The sequence below is a fragment of the Pelecanus crispus genome, chromosome 1 (genome assembly GCF_030463565.1).
Source record: "Pelecanus crispus isolate bPelCri1 chromosome 1, bPelCri1.pri, whole genome shotgun sequence".
Lineage (NCBI taxonomy): Eukaryota > Metazoa > Chordata > Aves > Pelecaniformes > Pelecanidae > Pelecanus > Pelecanus crispus.
Window position 1 is genome coordinate 166942376 of NC_134643.1, and position 13938 is coordinate 166956313.

Genomic DNA, 13938 nt, shown 5'->3' on the forward strand with positions numbered 1-13938 from the left:
TTGCAGATAAAAACTGATATTTTTTTTTTTTTTTTTTTTTTTTTTTTTAAATCTCTGGGAAATAACTAACACGGCTGTTTCTGGGCCCTGTGCAAAGAGATTTCATACTTCCAGAACTACTTGGCAAAGTTTACTGATTTTTAGGAAACAGGGAGCTGAAAGATTTTAATAAATGCATGCTTATGTAAAAAGAAACTTTCTGTTCTTTTCCATCTGAAGGATATTATGAAGGAAGGTGTCTCATTCAGATAACTGCATAAAAGTGATAAGGGGGGGGGGTTTATGTTGGACATTTAATGATATCAGGATATTAGACTTGTATTGACTGAGGTTTTACAAAGTGAAAATATGTTGCTGTAAAAGCCATATCAAACATTAAATTGATTTTTATATCTTTGGTCTTGTTGTTGTCTAACTTTTAGTTTTGTTTAGTTGTCAGTCTGCCTGTATCATGTATCCAAAGTAGTTTTCAGAACTTGAATAAATCTTGTAGGTATCCTGTATGGGATACCTACAGGAAAGATGTATCTGGTGGAAATAGTTGCTTTACTTGTTTCTAAAACTGTGATTCTTTGGCAAGATAGTTTTCTATAAATGTAAATTATAAACTTAATTTTTCCCTTTCTAATCATTTAAGCAAGGAATAGAGCTGAAGTAACAGTGTAAGTGATATTTCACAGCTGAGGAATTTCAGTATAGTTCTGTTCTTAAGTATGAAAGAAATGAGGCCCTTTGTTCACATTTCTAAAGCATCTCGATACAAACTACAGGAATGTAGATGTATATGTGTATTGTTCAGGCTGAAGGAGAGGAGGATACTCAGTAGAATAGTGAGATGCAAACGTACTCCGATACAAGAGATATACGCTGATCTGTAATAGCAGAGTATGATCATTGTCAAGTTCATAGTCATTAGAGATTATCCCATTTTCATTATTCTTAGATCATTTTAAATTCAGTTACTCTGCAGTAGTGTGAATGTATGGGTGCATGTTCATGTGCATGTCCAGGCAGTTGTCCATGTTATATATGGTAATTGTAGTTCCATAGTTTTCTTTTTAAGTTACATGTGAAAAATAGAATCCAGTATGTTAGTTAAACATGAAGAATACAATATTAACTTCTCTAAAATAATAGAACATTGAAACAAGGATAGTTTTTAGGATGTATATGGAAAAAACACTGCTAAATCCGTCTTTCAAAGGAACACTCAATTCATTTAAGTTTACATCCTACCCAAAATTTCTGTCTCTAGTAATAATGCGGAGTAATCAATCAATGACCTATTTATTTGTTTGTTCTAAATTATTTATCTGAAGAACAAAATTTGAACTGTTTGGAATCCTGTCCATTGACTACAATTTCTACTTAGTATTTACAATAAACCTTGCACCTTTCTTCTTTCCTGGAAGAGCAAACAAAGTATTTCTTTAAAGAATATTTCCCCTGTCCTCAGTGCGGTTCTCAAAATAGTTGTTATGTCTTGGTATCTTCAACATTACCAAACCCACCATCTCTTGGTATCTTCAACATTACCAAAACCACAGGCTAACTTAAGGATTCCTGGTCAAATGAAGTTGATTGCTATGAAAAAGGATTTTTCTTTGAATTTGGCAAACAGCTGGTGTGTTAAAACTTGCTTCCAAATGCTGGTTGTTCCTTTCCATCATTACAGGGGTGAAGGATGTAGTTGGATTGAAACCACAGAGAAAATACATGGGAGGAGGAAGAGGTGGAGGCAGAGAGAATGCAAAAGATGATAGGAAAGAGATGTATACTTCCTAACAGAAAGAATGTATAAATCCAAAGAAATTGGTGGTTATGAGGATGCATGCGTATTTCAGCCAGGGAAGCAAGAAGGTGCAGAAAGTGGCCAGGTGTCATTATAAAAGAATATGTCATTTCTTCTGTTCTTTTCTTGGTCTTAACAAGTTGATTTAGTGATGCTAAGTTGACTATAAATCTAACATGCAGAAATGATCCAGACCAAATTTTTATAAAGCAACCAGGGCACATTTGTCAATCTGGTTCTTAAAGATCAATGTTAGGGAACATAAACAACATACTATAACCAGTGCTGAAGCAGGATATATTTTTAGAATTATTTAAATACAGTATGGAGCTAGAAGCAAAAAAAAAATTTGATTAAATATGGAGTTATTGCATGGTATTGTTACAGAGCAGAATTAATTACTTGGGTCTTCAGCTGCATATTAAGTGCATGATTGTATTCCTTCAAAACTTAGTGTTTTGTATTTTTATAATGGTTGACTTATGATTGACTTTGAGATCATTATAATATAGTTAAATTACCAATACATATTTTCAGCTGTAACTCCATCCTACTGCAGTACTTATTTTAAGAATATATATGTGTATATATATAACTGTGTACATTTATATATATACATGTGTGTATGCATACATACACATATATATGAAACATCTATTGTTTTAACTGCTGTTTAATGCTTCTGTTGTTGATGTTTGTAGTTAATATGTTTTATGATCTTGTGCAAATTATATTAGAACAATTATATCCACATATTTGAAAAATATTTAAATACATATGAATTATTTTTCTGCATTGAATACTAACTTCTCTCAGGCTTTTTACTTGTTAATCTTTTCATAATTCAGCAAGTCTTTTGGAAATAAGAAACATTTAAATGAGTATACCCAGCACTTACACTTCATTTGGAATTTCTGTAGGCTATGGCCATTCAGATGCAGATGTTCTTCACCAGTCTTTACTTGAAGCAAATATTGCCACTGAAGTTTGCCTTACAATTCTGGATACTCTATCATTATTCACAATGGCTTTTAAGGTTTGTTCTTGACTTGGTGTTAACATCTCCCATAACTATCTTTCAGAAAAAAATATTTTTAAAAAATATTTTAAGATTATATTTGTATCTTATAGCTTAGTAATATAGCATTGTATTTTTAGCATTTCTAGCATTGTATTTCATTATTATGCCATGTAACAGCTGATAACCACGTGCAGCAAAATGCTTTGGCTTCCGTTACACATTGCATGCAGACTCCTTACTGATCGGCAGTAATCTGTGGGAAAAGCTCCTTCCTCATCCTAACTTCCTAAAAATATTTGTAGAAACTTTAGTGTCTACCTAATATTAGTGGTAAAGCTTTCTTTTAAAGGCCATGTGGGGTGAAAGATCTATTGTATGGCAAAACCATAATTCATAAGGGGACACTATCAGACTTTTATATTGAACTTGGCTTCTTCTTATATTAAGTCACTCATTAATTAACAGTAATTTTTGAGTGTTCCTTTTGTGTAACTATTTCAATTTGTCCACTAATAAGACTTCTTTTTAGTTGTATCAGTAACTGTAGCTCTCCTGTGGAATCTTTTTATAGCACGCCCACTTGCATACCCTTTCCTGTCTGGTTTTTTGAGCTTTTCCAAACATTAAAGGTGAAGCTATAAAAAGGAGAGAAGATAGCTCTAGCTGGTTTCTCCCCTAATTAGAGCAGTGTATCCAGATCCTTGCTTGAAGATTCAAATTTACTCTTATCTTTAATCTAGTTATGAAAACATGAGCTTATTTATAATGAGATTCCTTTTATTAGTAATTTAATTAGATAGAGTTAGAATCAGTTCTGTCCACAGACTTCATAACAGAATTGAAAATGAAGATACCTAGTTTTAAAGATTTAAAGAAGCATGAACACTAATCTTTTAGTTATCATCTGCCCATCATGCTTGGAATGAAAGTCTTTTAAGGTTATCTGTATGTAGTATGTTGAGAAAGTAGGTAAGACTATACCAGAATAGTCTACAAGATCCGAACAAAACACATAGGAAAATCAGGAGCTCCTATTCAATCAACTGCACTAAAATACATAAAATCACAGCATCATAGAATAGTTTGGGTTGGAAGGGACCTTCAAAGATCATCTAGTCCAACCCCTGTGGCCATGAGCAGGGCCATCTTTCACTAGATTACGTTGCTCAAAGCCCCATCCAACCTGACCTTGAACACTTCCAGGGATGGAGCATCCCCAGCTTCTCTGGGCAGCCTGTTCCAGTGTCTCATCACCTTCATTGTAAAAAAAATTCCACCTTATGTCCAATCTGAACCCACCCTCTTTCAGTTTAAAACTGTTGCCCTTTGTCCTGTCGCTACAGTCTCTCTCCATCTTTTGTGTAAGCGCTCTTTATATGTTAAAAGCCCTCAGTGAGGTCTCCCCGGAGCTCTCCCTTCTCCAGGCTGAACAGCCCCAACTCTCTCAGCCTTTCTTCATAGGAGAAGTGTTCTAGCCCTCTGACCATTTTTGTAGCTCTCCTGTGGACCCACTCTAACATGTCTGGGTCTTTCATGTACTGGGGGCCACAGAGCTAGATGCAGTATTCCAGGTGGGGTCTCATGAGAGCACAGTAGAGGAGGAGAATCACCTCCCTCGACCTGCTGGCCAGGCTTCTTGTTACGCAGTCCAGGATACAATTTAGTTTTCTGGACTGCAAGCATACATTGCTGGCTCATGTCCAATTTTTTCATCCACCATTATCAGCAAGACCTTCTCCACAGGGCTGCTCTCAATCTTTTCATCCCCCAGTCTATATTGATCCTGGAGATTGCCCCAGCCCAGGTGTACTTGGCCTTGTTGAACTTCATGAGGTTCGCATGGGCCCACTTCTCAAGCCTGTCAAGGTCCTTCTGGATGGCATGCTACAGGGAAGCCTCTAGCACATCAACTGCACCACTCAGCTTGGTATTGTTTGCAAACTTGCTCAGCGTGCACTCGATCCCACTGTCTGTGTCATGGATGAAAATATTAAATAGTACTGGTCTCAATACAGACCCTTGAGGGACACCATTCGTACGTCGTACACCACTCGGACATTGAGCCATTGAGTGTAACTCTTTGGATGCAGGCATCCCGGCAATTCCTTATCCTTCTAACAGTCCATCCATCAAACCCGTATGTTTCTAATTTAGTGGCAAGAATGTGGTGGGGAACCTTATCAAAGGCCTTATGGAAGTCCAGATAGACAACATCCATAGCTCTTCCCTTGTCCACTGATGCAGTCACTCCATCATAGAAGGCCAGTAGATTAGTAATAACCAATCTGCTTCTTTTGGGGAGTAATTAGCGTAATATATAGAACGCCAGACAACTTTTTTTTTTTTCAAGATCATCTTTCACTAGTAGTGATCCAGATCTCTGTTATCTATTGCAGCAGGGAAATCACAAGTTATGTCTACTTCTTGGTAGAATTTTAACTGATACTGTGTGAATTCCTACTATTCTAGGTGGTTTTAGTGAACTACCTACCTCTGATGTTGGGACATCTGAAGAAAAGATATTATATCAATTTCCTCATAATGATAGGGGTTTGTAAGAAGACGTTTCATTATTTTGGTGTAAATCTGGTAGTAGTAAATCTTACCATCTTTTAGAACTTGCAGTTAGGTGTTTAGGTTTGGGTCATCTACAGAGATCTGTATACTGTTCCAAGAGATAAAACTTTTTCCTGTGACCAAATAGGCTGACTGGCTTATATGCAACCATTTGTCTAGCTTCCTCTAAAATGACCTGCCTGGGGCTTCACTGCATAGCATTTGGAGATCTTTGGTCTCCTGCAAGCATTTGTATTCATTCATCCACAAAGCTTGAAACCACACTGAGTTCTTCTGGTCCGCAAGTCACATTATCAGAATGGCTTTTAATGGATGTCGTGGTTTAACCCCAGTTGGCAACTAAGCACCACACAGCTGCTCACTCACACACACCCTCCCTGCCCCCTCCATGGCGGGATGAGGGAGAGAATCAGAAAAAAAAAAAAGTAAAACCCATGGGTTGAGATAAAGGCAGTTTAATAGGACAGTGGAGGAAGATAAAACAATAATAAATAATAGAATATACAAAACAAATGATGCACAATGCAGTTGCTGACTGATGCCCAGCCAGTCCCTGAGCAGCGATCGCTGCCCCCCACAGCCAGCTCCCCCTAGTTTATATACTGAGCATGATGTCATATGGTATGGAATAGCCCTTTGGTCAGTTTGGATCAACTATCCTGGCTGTGCCCCCTCCCAGCTTCTTGTGCACCTGGCAGAGCATGGGAAGCTGAAAAGTCCTTGACTAGTATAAACACTACTTAGCAACAACTAAAACATCAGTGTGTTATCAGCATTATTCTCATCCTAAATCCAAAACACAGCACTATGCCAGCTACTAGGGCGAAAATTAACTTGTCCCAGCTGAAACCAGGACAATGGAGTACTGCCTCCTTCAATTTTTTAATATTGAGGAATGCATGAAATGCCTAGGGCTATGCTGAAATTCTTTAGCCTGAAGAATTTCTTCTGTGTCTCCATGAATAGAAAAGGAGACATCTGCAGGTAGACATCTCTTCCATGTTTGAGAGAGCTTCAGGCATGCTACAAAAGCGCAGGTCTATACTGGGCCTCAAGAATCTTTTTAAAAAATGTGTTAAACTAGATTCTTTGAGTTAAAATTACCTTAAAACTTACTTGAGATAGTAATGGAGCTGCCTTGCAGTGTACTGTTTGGGATGCCTGTATATAGCAACGACAAGGAAGAATGGAGTGTGCAGAGGGGAGTTGCAGAAGGTGCAAGACCTAGTGGGATCATGTTGGAGGGCCAGTGGAGTCAGAGGGAGCAATACTTGACGTGGTCCTCTCAGTTCTGGACTCCCTTGACTGGATTGAGCAGTCCCTGAATTGATTAACCTAGTTTGGTGTTTTGTAAGAGGAGAGACCTTGTCGTTTCGTCCTAGAGTCCCATAGGAATCTAGTGCATATGTTCAGTAATCAAAGGGAGAAAATGGGGTCCCCAGAGCAAAACAGAAGCGATATGAACTGGTAAAAGTAGATGCACAGCCAGTGCCTATGCTAGAGAAATCGGAAGAAACCAGATTTACAAAAAAAGTTTGGATGGAAGGCAGCTATTGGCGATACAGAAATCAAGAGTAACCCTGTGTATTGCATGCTTCAGAATGAGCTGTGGAATATTGATGCAGGTAAAACTCTGAAAAGTAACTAATACCTTCATCCTTAAGAGCCCTTTCAGTTTCAGTTCTAGGACAGTAATGCAAGATAGTGAGTGTGTGGGGGTTTGGTTTGGGGGGGAGGTTTTTTTGAAAGCATTGTAGTAGGAGGTACTGCTGTGAGAAAATTCCACTGTCTGAGCTGCTAAAGCCAGTGTAACCAAAGTGTGTTAATACTTTGAGTGTGCCTCTCAAGGAATGTTAATAGTAATTGATTTCATTAACAGCTGTTAAAAACAGTTGTATTCTGTAAGTCTATTCAGAAGCCAACACTTTCTTTATAAGCAAGATTAATGCAGTGTTAGAAATACCTAATTGAAATTCAGATATATTTGTATTATTGAACATCTTGGTAATACTATGCAGATTGTATTTTTTTAATATCCTGCTTTTGGATGATCTGTGTATGTTTTTAGAGTAGTATAAAAATATCACTGTACAAAACTCCTAAATTCTCACTATCAATTTAAAGAATCAACTACTGGCTGATCACGGGCATAATCCACTGATGAAGAAAGTATTTGATGTATACCTCTGCTTCCTTCAAAAGAATCAGTCTGAAATAGCACTGAAAAATGTCTTCATTGCTTTAAGGGCACTCATTTTTAAGGTAAGAAGTTTAAAAATAATTAATCTTAAAGTACTTATCCGGTTCTCTAGTAAACAATATACTATGTAAAAATGTAAGAATTAAAATCCTAAATTAAAATTGGTGAGTAAGTACTGATCTGATCCCAACAGTGTAGAATACTTGTCCTTTGAATTGCTGTGAAAATCATTTTGTGTCATGAACTACTATAGCTGTATATTTTTTTCCACAGTTTGGGTATATTAATGTATTTGCATATTTCTTGACATGCTTATTTTGTCAAGAACTGAAGCTAGTTTTAATTAATAACTTCTTTCTTTTCTACTTTTTCCTCAGTTTCCCTCTACATTTTATGAAGGTAGAGCTGATATGTGTTCTGCACTGTGCTATGAAATTCTGAAGTATTGTAATTCCAAACTGAGTTCAATTCGTACTGAAGCTTCACAGTTACTGTACTTCTTAATGAGAAATAATTTTGATTACACAGGGAAGAAGTCTTTTGTTAGGACACATCTGCAAGTTAGTATACTTCCTTTATTTTTCGTTTTTTAAATACTGTGTTTGTAGATGCACAGTTGCATACCAGTGTGCAAAGCCCCATCATATAAAGACATAAAAGAAATTTTGGGTTCAAGCAAGGCTGATACTATTTTAAGAGTAAGAAGATGGCAAGAAAAGTGTGTTCAGTACAAGGAAATACTTAAAAACAAATGGATGGCCCTGTGTTGTGTAGGAAGTAACTTTTATTTGTCAGTAGCAAATGTTCTGTTTTGTAGATGTTATTTTGATTGTTAAATGGCATACCCTGTTGCGCCTGGAGGAGAGAAGAATGCAGCAACAAGCACGTAGAAGTCTAAACTAAAATGAATACATAGAAAATTGTGTGTTCTGACAAAGCAGGGAACAATAGTTTACTACTATTATGACCTCTCGCTAGTTCACCTAGCAATCAGTCTTTAGAGCAGAGGATGCGTGTGCATTAAATTTACACAATTTTTCTTGCCTATGTTATTGCACAAGTAACTTGGAAAAAAAAATCAAATATAATTTTACTTCAGGGAATAATCTTCTAATTAAAAAGGACAAAAATTCCTTTGTAATTGCTTCATAGGTACATCTCAAGGGTATTTCATGAAATATGCACTAACAAGACATTTGTTTCTGTCAAGGTTATTATTTCAGTAAGCCAGTTAATTGCTGATGTTGTTGGAATTGGAGGAACTAGATTTCAGCAGTCTCTTTCCATCATCAATAATTGTGCCAATAACGACAGAATTATAAAGGTCTGGTTTTATTCTTCTTTCCATACTGTAGAAGGATGCTTGAAAACTCTTTCATAGCATCTTTTGCAGTTATGTTTCAACTTTTTATTATGCAAAGAATAGAAAAAGATAGTAGGTAACCTAACTTTTCCATGTTTTAGCACACTACATTCCCTTCTGATGTTAAGGATTTAACAAAACGGATTCGTACAGTACTGATGGCTACAGCTCAGATGAAGGAGCATGAGAATGATCCAGAAATGCTTGTAGACCTCCAGTACAGTTTGGCAAAGTCTTATGCTAGTACACCTGAGCTGAGGAAGACGTGGTTAGACAGCATGGCAAGGATCCATGTTAAAAATGGAGATCTTTCGGAGGTAAGAGGAAAAAATCAAACTAGTTTTAGCTTCATAATAAGTTTAAGCTTATATCTTTATTGAAATGGAATGTACTATATGTAGTTGCTAGTGTCCAATACAATAAGCATTTTTAATAAATTTTGAATTGTTAGTAGATTAGTTTCTGATAAGTTTTTGTCCTACCCAAGTACATCTGTAAATCAATTCTGATTGCTAATGTAATGTACATGTTTAACTACTGTAGCTGACATGCTACTAAGCCAGGAACGCTCAATGCAAACCATGGAAGACACAGACCTTCTACTTAAAAATATCTTTGTTATCAGTTGCTAAAACACTTAAAGCCACTCCTTGAATTCCTCTCCAGTTGTCTTTACAGAATTAGCTTGATTCTATTCCAGAATGCTTACTAAAAACTCCTAATGTTCTTAAAATTGACAAATTGCAATTTTTTTGTTTGAAAAAAGAAAGCTATCTGATTTAACTGTGCTGTTAAAACACTTAATTCTAGCAAAAAGGAGAGTCGGGAGTGGGATTTCTTTATGTCTTGATGTAATTGTTTTATCATCATACAGAACAAATTTTGTCTCTTTCTGGAAGTTCGTTCTGTCTGAAAGTAAATCATGTTGCATGACATTATTGAATTTCATAAACATGTCTGTTACTTGCTTACATGATGCTAAGTTTAAATGTCTCCAAGAAGTAGTAGCTGCTGTATTACTCATGTCTTAGTACCAGAATTCTGTTCTTCTATATGGTAGCAACACAGAAGGCATATACAATACTCTGTTATTAGCTTGTATTTTGAAGGAAACAACGTCAGCTCTTTCAGAAGACAAGCTCTTTTAGTCCTTTTCAGGTCTGTTTTTTGAATACAAAACTTAAAATCTTTGACTGGTATGACTAGATGAGAGCCTCTGTAAATCACCAAGCCCAACAAACCCATACAAAGTATGAATTGGAGAGAATTTCTGGCAGATACTTACCTTTTTCCTTCACCTCCAGTGTCTGAGACTCTGCAGCCTCCATATGTAAGCTGTTCTGTTGAAAACTACAGTTAGAATAACACTTTGCTGTAAGCCTAAATCTTTTTAGTGAAAGAAGAATCTTAACTTTTTTTTGTCCTGTGAAGAAAAGTGATCAGTGTCAACTTCATAAAACATTTCAAATATTTGAAGACGACTCTGTCCCTCTTCTTTTTCTTCTGTTTGCCAGACTACACCAACCAAATTCCTTCAAATTCCATTCATAGGTCAGATCTGATCTCTTTTTCTTTTGCTGCTTTCAAATGGTCTGTCACCATTTTTTTCTACGTTTTTCTTGGTCTGGAGCCAAAAGGAAGACAAAACAGGTTAGCAGAAGAACCATCAAATGTTGAGCAGAATAATTAATAGCTCTCTTGTTTCACATAACACTTAAAATACATCCCCAAAAGAGATTTGCCTGTTCTTATTATAGCATGGCAGTCCTACCTTCTAATTTGTGATCTGTGGTCACTCTCAGATTGTGTGCTCCTGTCCATGCTACTCAATGCTCTGGTAAAGAAGGAGTGAGCGCTCTTGCATGGTTACTGTTTTACATAAGTGAGGTGGAGAATTCTTACAGCAGTCATAGGACGTCTTCTGCAAAGCAGCAAAAAGGAAAACCAAAGAAATTATCTCAGGCTAGGGCTTTTCTTATATACCTTGTTTTTAGTAGTTCCATTATAATTGTAATTTATAAAATTGTTACTATTTCTGTTTTAGGCGGCAATGTGCTATGTCCATGTAGCAGCACTGGTTGCAGAATATCTCACACGAAAAGGTATGATTTTGAAATCTTACTTTAATGTTTATATTTTTTTCATTATAGTTTAGGAAAAGCAATAGTTTACCCAAGGAAGTTGTAGGCATTTCAGTGTTCACCAAGGAAAAAATTCTGACCTAACCAGATAGCATACGCACATATTTAAGAGTATATTTGCATATCTAAGGGGCAGCATTTCACCTGAAAGTAAAGTAAAATTTTTAGGAAAGTAAAAATTTAAATTTTACACCGGAGCTGCTAATAGCTGAGGTCAGACCCTTTCTAAAGCAAGCTTATCAGTGAATATTCTTGTTCAACAAGTAGTCTCTCACAGCATATATGGAAATCTGGCATTGCCAGAGAAGGCAAAATAAATTCGTACAAATTTTCAAATGCTGAGTCAGTGGTAATAGTGCTCAGAATGCTTCACCTGTCTCGGTGTTCTGTGCTAGCAGCTGTCTGTAAGAGCGGGTTTCTGATGACTCTTGAGGTAGGGTAGTAGAAAATTCTTTCATCTATAGGATCCAATGAGTTCTCAGTCAGGGATTTGAGAAAATAAAAGATTATATGGCTTTTATTAAGAAAAATAGATCTCTAGAAGAAAACTTCAGAAATCTGTTAAGACTGATTATAATGTTGAGCTAGTGTTTTGTTGTTGTTACTATGTCCTCTTGAAAGCCTGATAGCAACTGACTGATAACTAGTGATAATCTGTATTAATTTGTGATTCCTTTGGGTGCTCTGCTATTTTTGTCTACTGTCGTGTGAAAGTTAGTTCCTCTCCGTAATGCAGAGAGTCAAACTTCTACCTCTGGTATTTCCAGGAGCCAAACAAAACCATGCATTTGAGGCAATCATTCAATAAAACCTCTGGTCAGACTCCCACCTGAGCAGAAAGAATCTTTGTAGGACTGAGCTGTGAAATAAATATGTGCAAGTCCTTGTGCTTCTGTGGTATTTACTGATTGCTCTTGGGGCTTTAATTAATACAGTTTTTGGCCAAAAATCCTGATTTCTTAATTAGGCAATTGATGTAATAAAAAAGAGCTAAACAGAATGGGTAAAAGAGGTAGGATTCCTGTTAGAACATTCTAAACCCCATTTTTGCTAAATATTTATTTCAGTAAAGGAAGTTAGATTGCTGGGTGGTTGTTTGGGGTTTTTTTTCTTGCCTGTAGACTTGCTTTCTGTATCTACAGCTGAATAATCTGGTTTGCCATCCTTTGATCATTTTGTATGGTTGATGTCAGTCCATTCATATTGTTCAGACTGGGAAAGCTGATGTGCCAGGGCCCATTTGTGTACACAGTTCCAGCATGACTTCACGTGGGTTTTTAATTAAATACTGTAAAAGTTACCTTGATTACCTTAGGCTTAGGGTGGGGTAGATTAGACATAGGTTTAAGATAAAATAGGAAGATTCAGACACTACTTATTTTGGTAGGTAAGAGTCCAGATATTGTGGTTTTAAAAACTCATTTATATTTACACAGTAATGTGAGCTCTAGTATTTTAATCATGTAGTAGGAGGCTGGATTTATTTATTTTTTTAGTTATTTGATGGTAAGTATATTTAAATATGGCTTGTGCCTTATCCAGCATCACAAAATGATCCTGGTGGAGAAAAGTAAATTTGTCTATTTTTCTTTTTTAATGACAGGGATGTTTAGGCAAGGTTGTACTGCTTTCAGAGTAATCACTCCTAATATAGATGAAGAGGCTTCAATGATGGAGGATGTTGGAATGCAAGATGTTCACTTCAATGAAGTAAGTAAACGTAAGAGTGTTAGAATTGATGCACATTGAAGTGCTGTTTATTTTTCCAAGTTTCGTGTTTCAATCTGGAGGCTGACTAATACGATGGATATTATAATTGTTTTCTTAGCCACTATTCTTATCCTAAAACTGAAATAAAAAATTTCTGTGAGCTGTCCCAGCTTTAGAGAATTTACTATATACATATATCTTAAATAAAGCACTAGCACATCAACTCAACACCACTACTGGAGTAAAAGTAAACAAAACGGGTTTTTAAGCTAGTTGACAGGATGAACACTAATGTGGCTTATTTATGAGAGTTAACAAGATCTGGTTTGTTTTTTTTTTAAAACTGACTTTGATTTAGATTGCTACAACACGAGCAATCATGAAAATGTATCCACTGGTTTTTGCTGGTTTCCCTAAGCAAATATGCTCTAACAATGAAAGTGGTTTTACTGACACTAGACTTGCGTCAATGTTGGGGTGTTTTTTCTGGCTTAAGTTTCACTCCTTGTGTCTTCACTGATCCATCTGTGCTGACTCTACAGTAAATTTTACTATTAAGAAGCCTATATAAAATATTATGAATAATCTTGCTCATGAAGAGCTACATGTAAACTATGTATTTGCCAGTATAGGTGAGGGAGGGAGGGACAGACCACTACTTGCAGTAGCTGTGTTGGAAAAATCACTGGTGTATAAGCATAATTGTACAACAAAAAATATTTTTCTTTTGTGTTTTAGTTTGTATATGGCAAAGGTGTATGACAAAATTATTTGACTGTGCAAATTGTGGCTATACTAACAGATTTAGGAGGAAGAGATTAAAGACTTAGTGGTTTAAGCCTGGGTTTAGGCCTAGGATACCTGTGTTTTACTCCTAAGTTCTGGTACTGCTTTGCTCTATAGTTTTAAGGCAAATATTGTTGACTTGCCTGTTTCTGGGAAGACAGGAGTTGGAATTACTTGAAATGAGAAATACAGTGCTGCTTCTTTCCAAAGACACTCAATAGCAGATTGCTTTTTTGACTTTATGTGCTATATTCTTTAAACCACTGATTCTCCTGATCCAGCGTGGAATTTAGCATGTTACTCAAAGCAAAATGTAAGCTGCTTGAAGTGAGCCAAGAGTTGGGTTTC

The 13938-nt window shown here is 36.3% G+C and overlaps 1 protein-coding gene across 1 annotated transcript in view; it reads left to right on the forward strand.

Annotated features, from left to right (window-relative positions):
• DOCK9 (dedicator of cytokinesis 9) overlaps nt 1-13938 on the forward strand; it is a 135957-nt gene that overhangs the window by 107378 nt on the left and 14641 nt on the right. The window contains exons 39-45 of the mRNA XM_075712502.1: nt 2713-2828; nt 7515-7652; nt 7968-8150; nt 8801-8914; nt 9055-9270; nt 10998-11055; nt 12698-12804. Coding sequence (XP_075568617.1) covers nt 2713-2828; nt 7515-7652; nt 7968-8150; nt 8801-8914; nt 9055-9270; nt 10998-11055; nt 12698-12804 — 932 coding nt within the window. The remainder of the gene's footprint in view (nt 1-2712; nt 2829-7514; nt 7653-7967; nt 8151-8800; nt 8915-9054; nt 9271-10997; nt 11056-12697; nt 12805-13938) is intronic.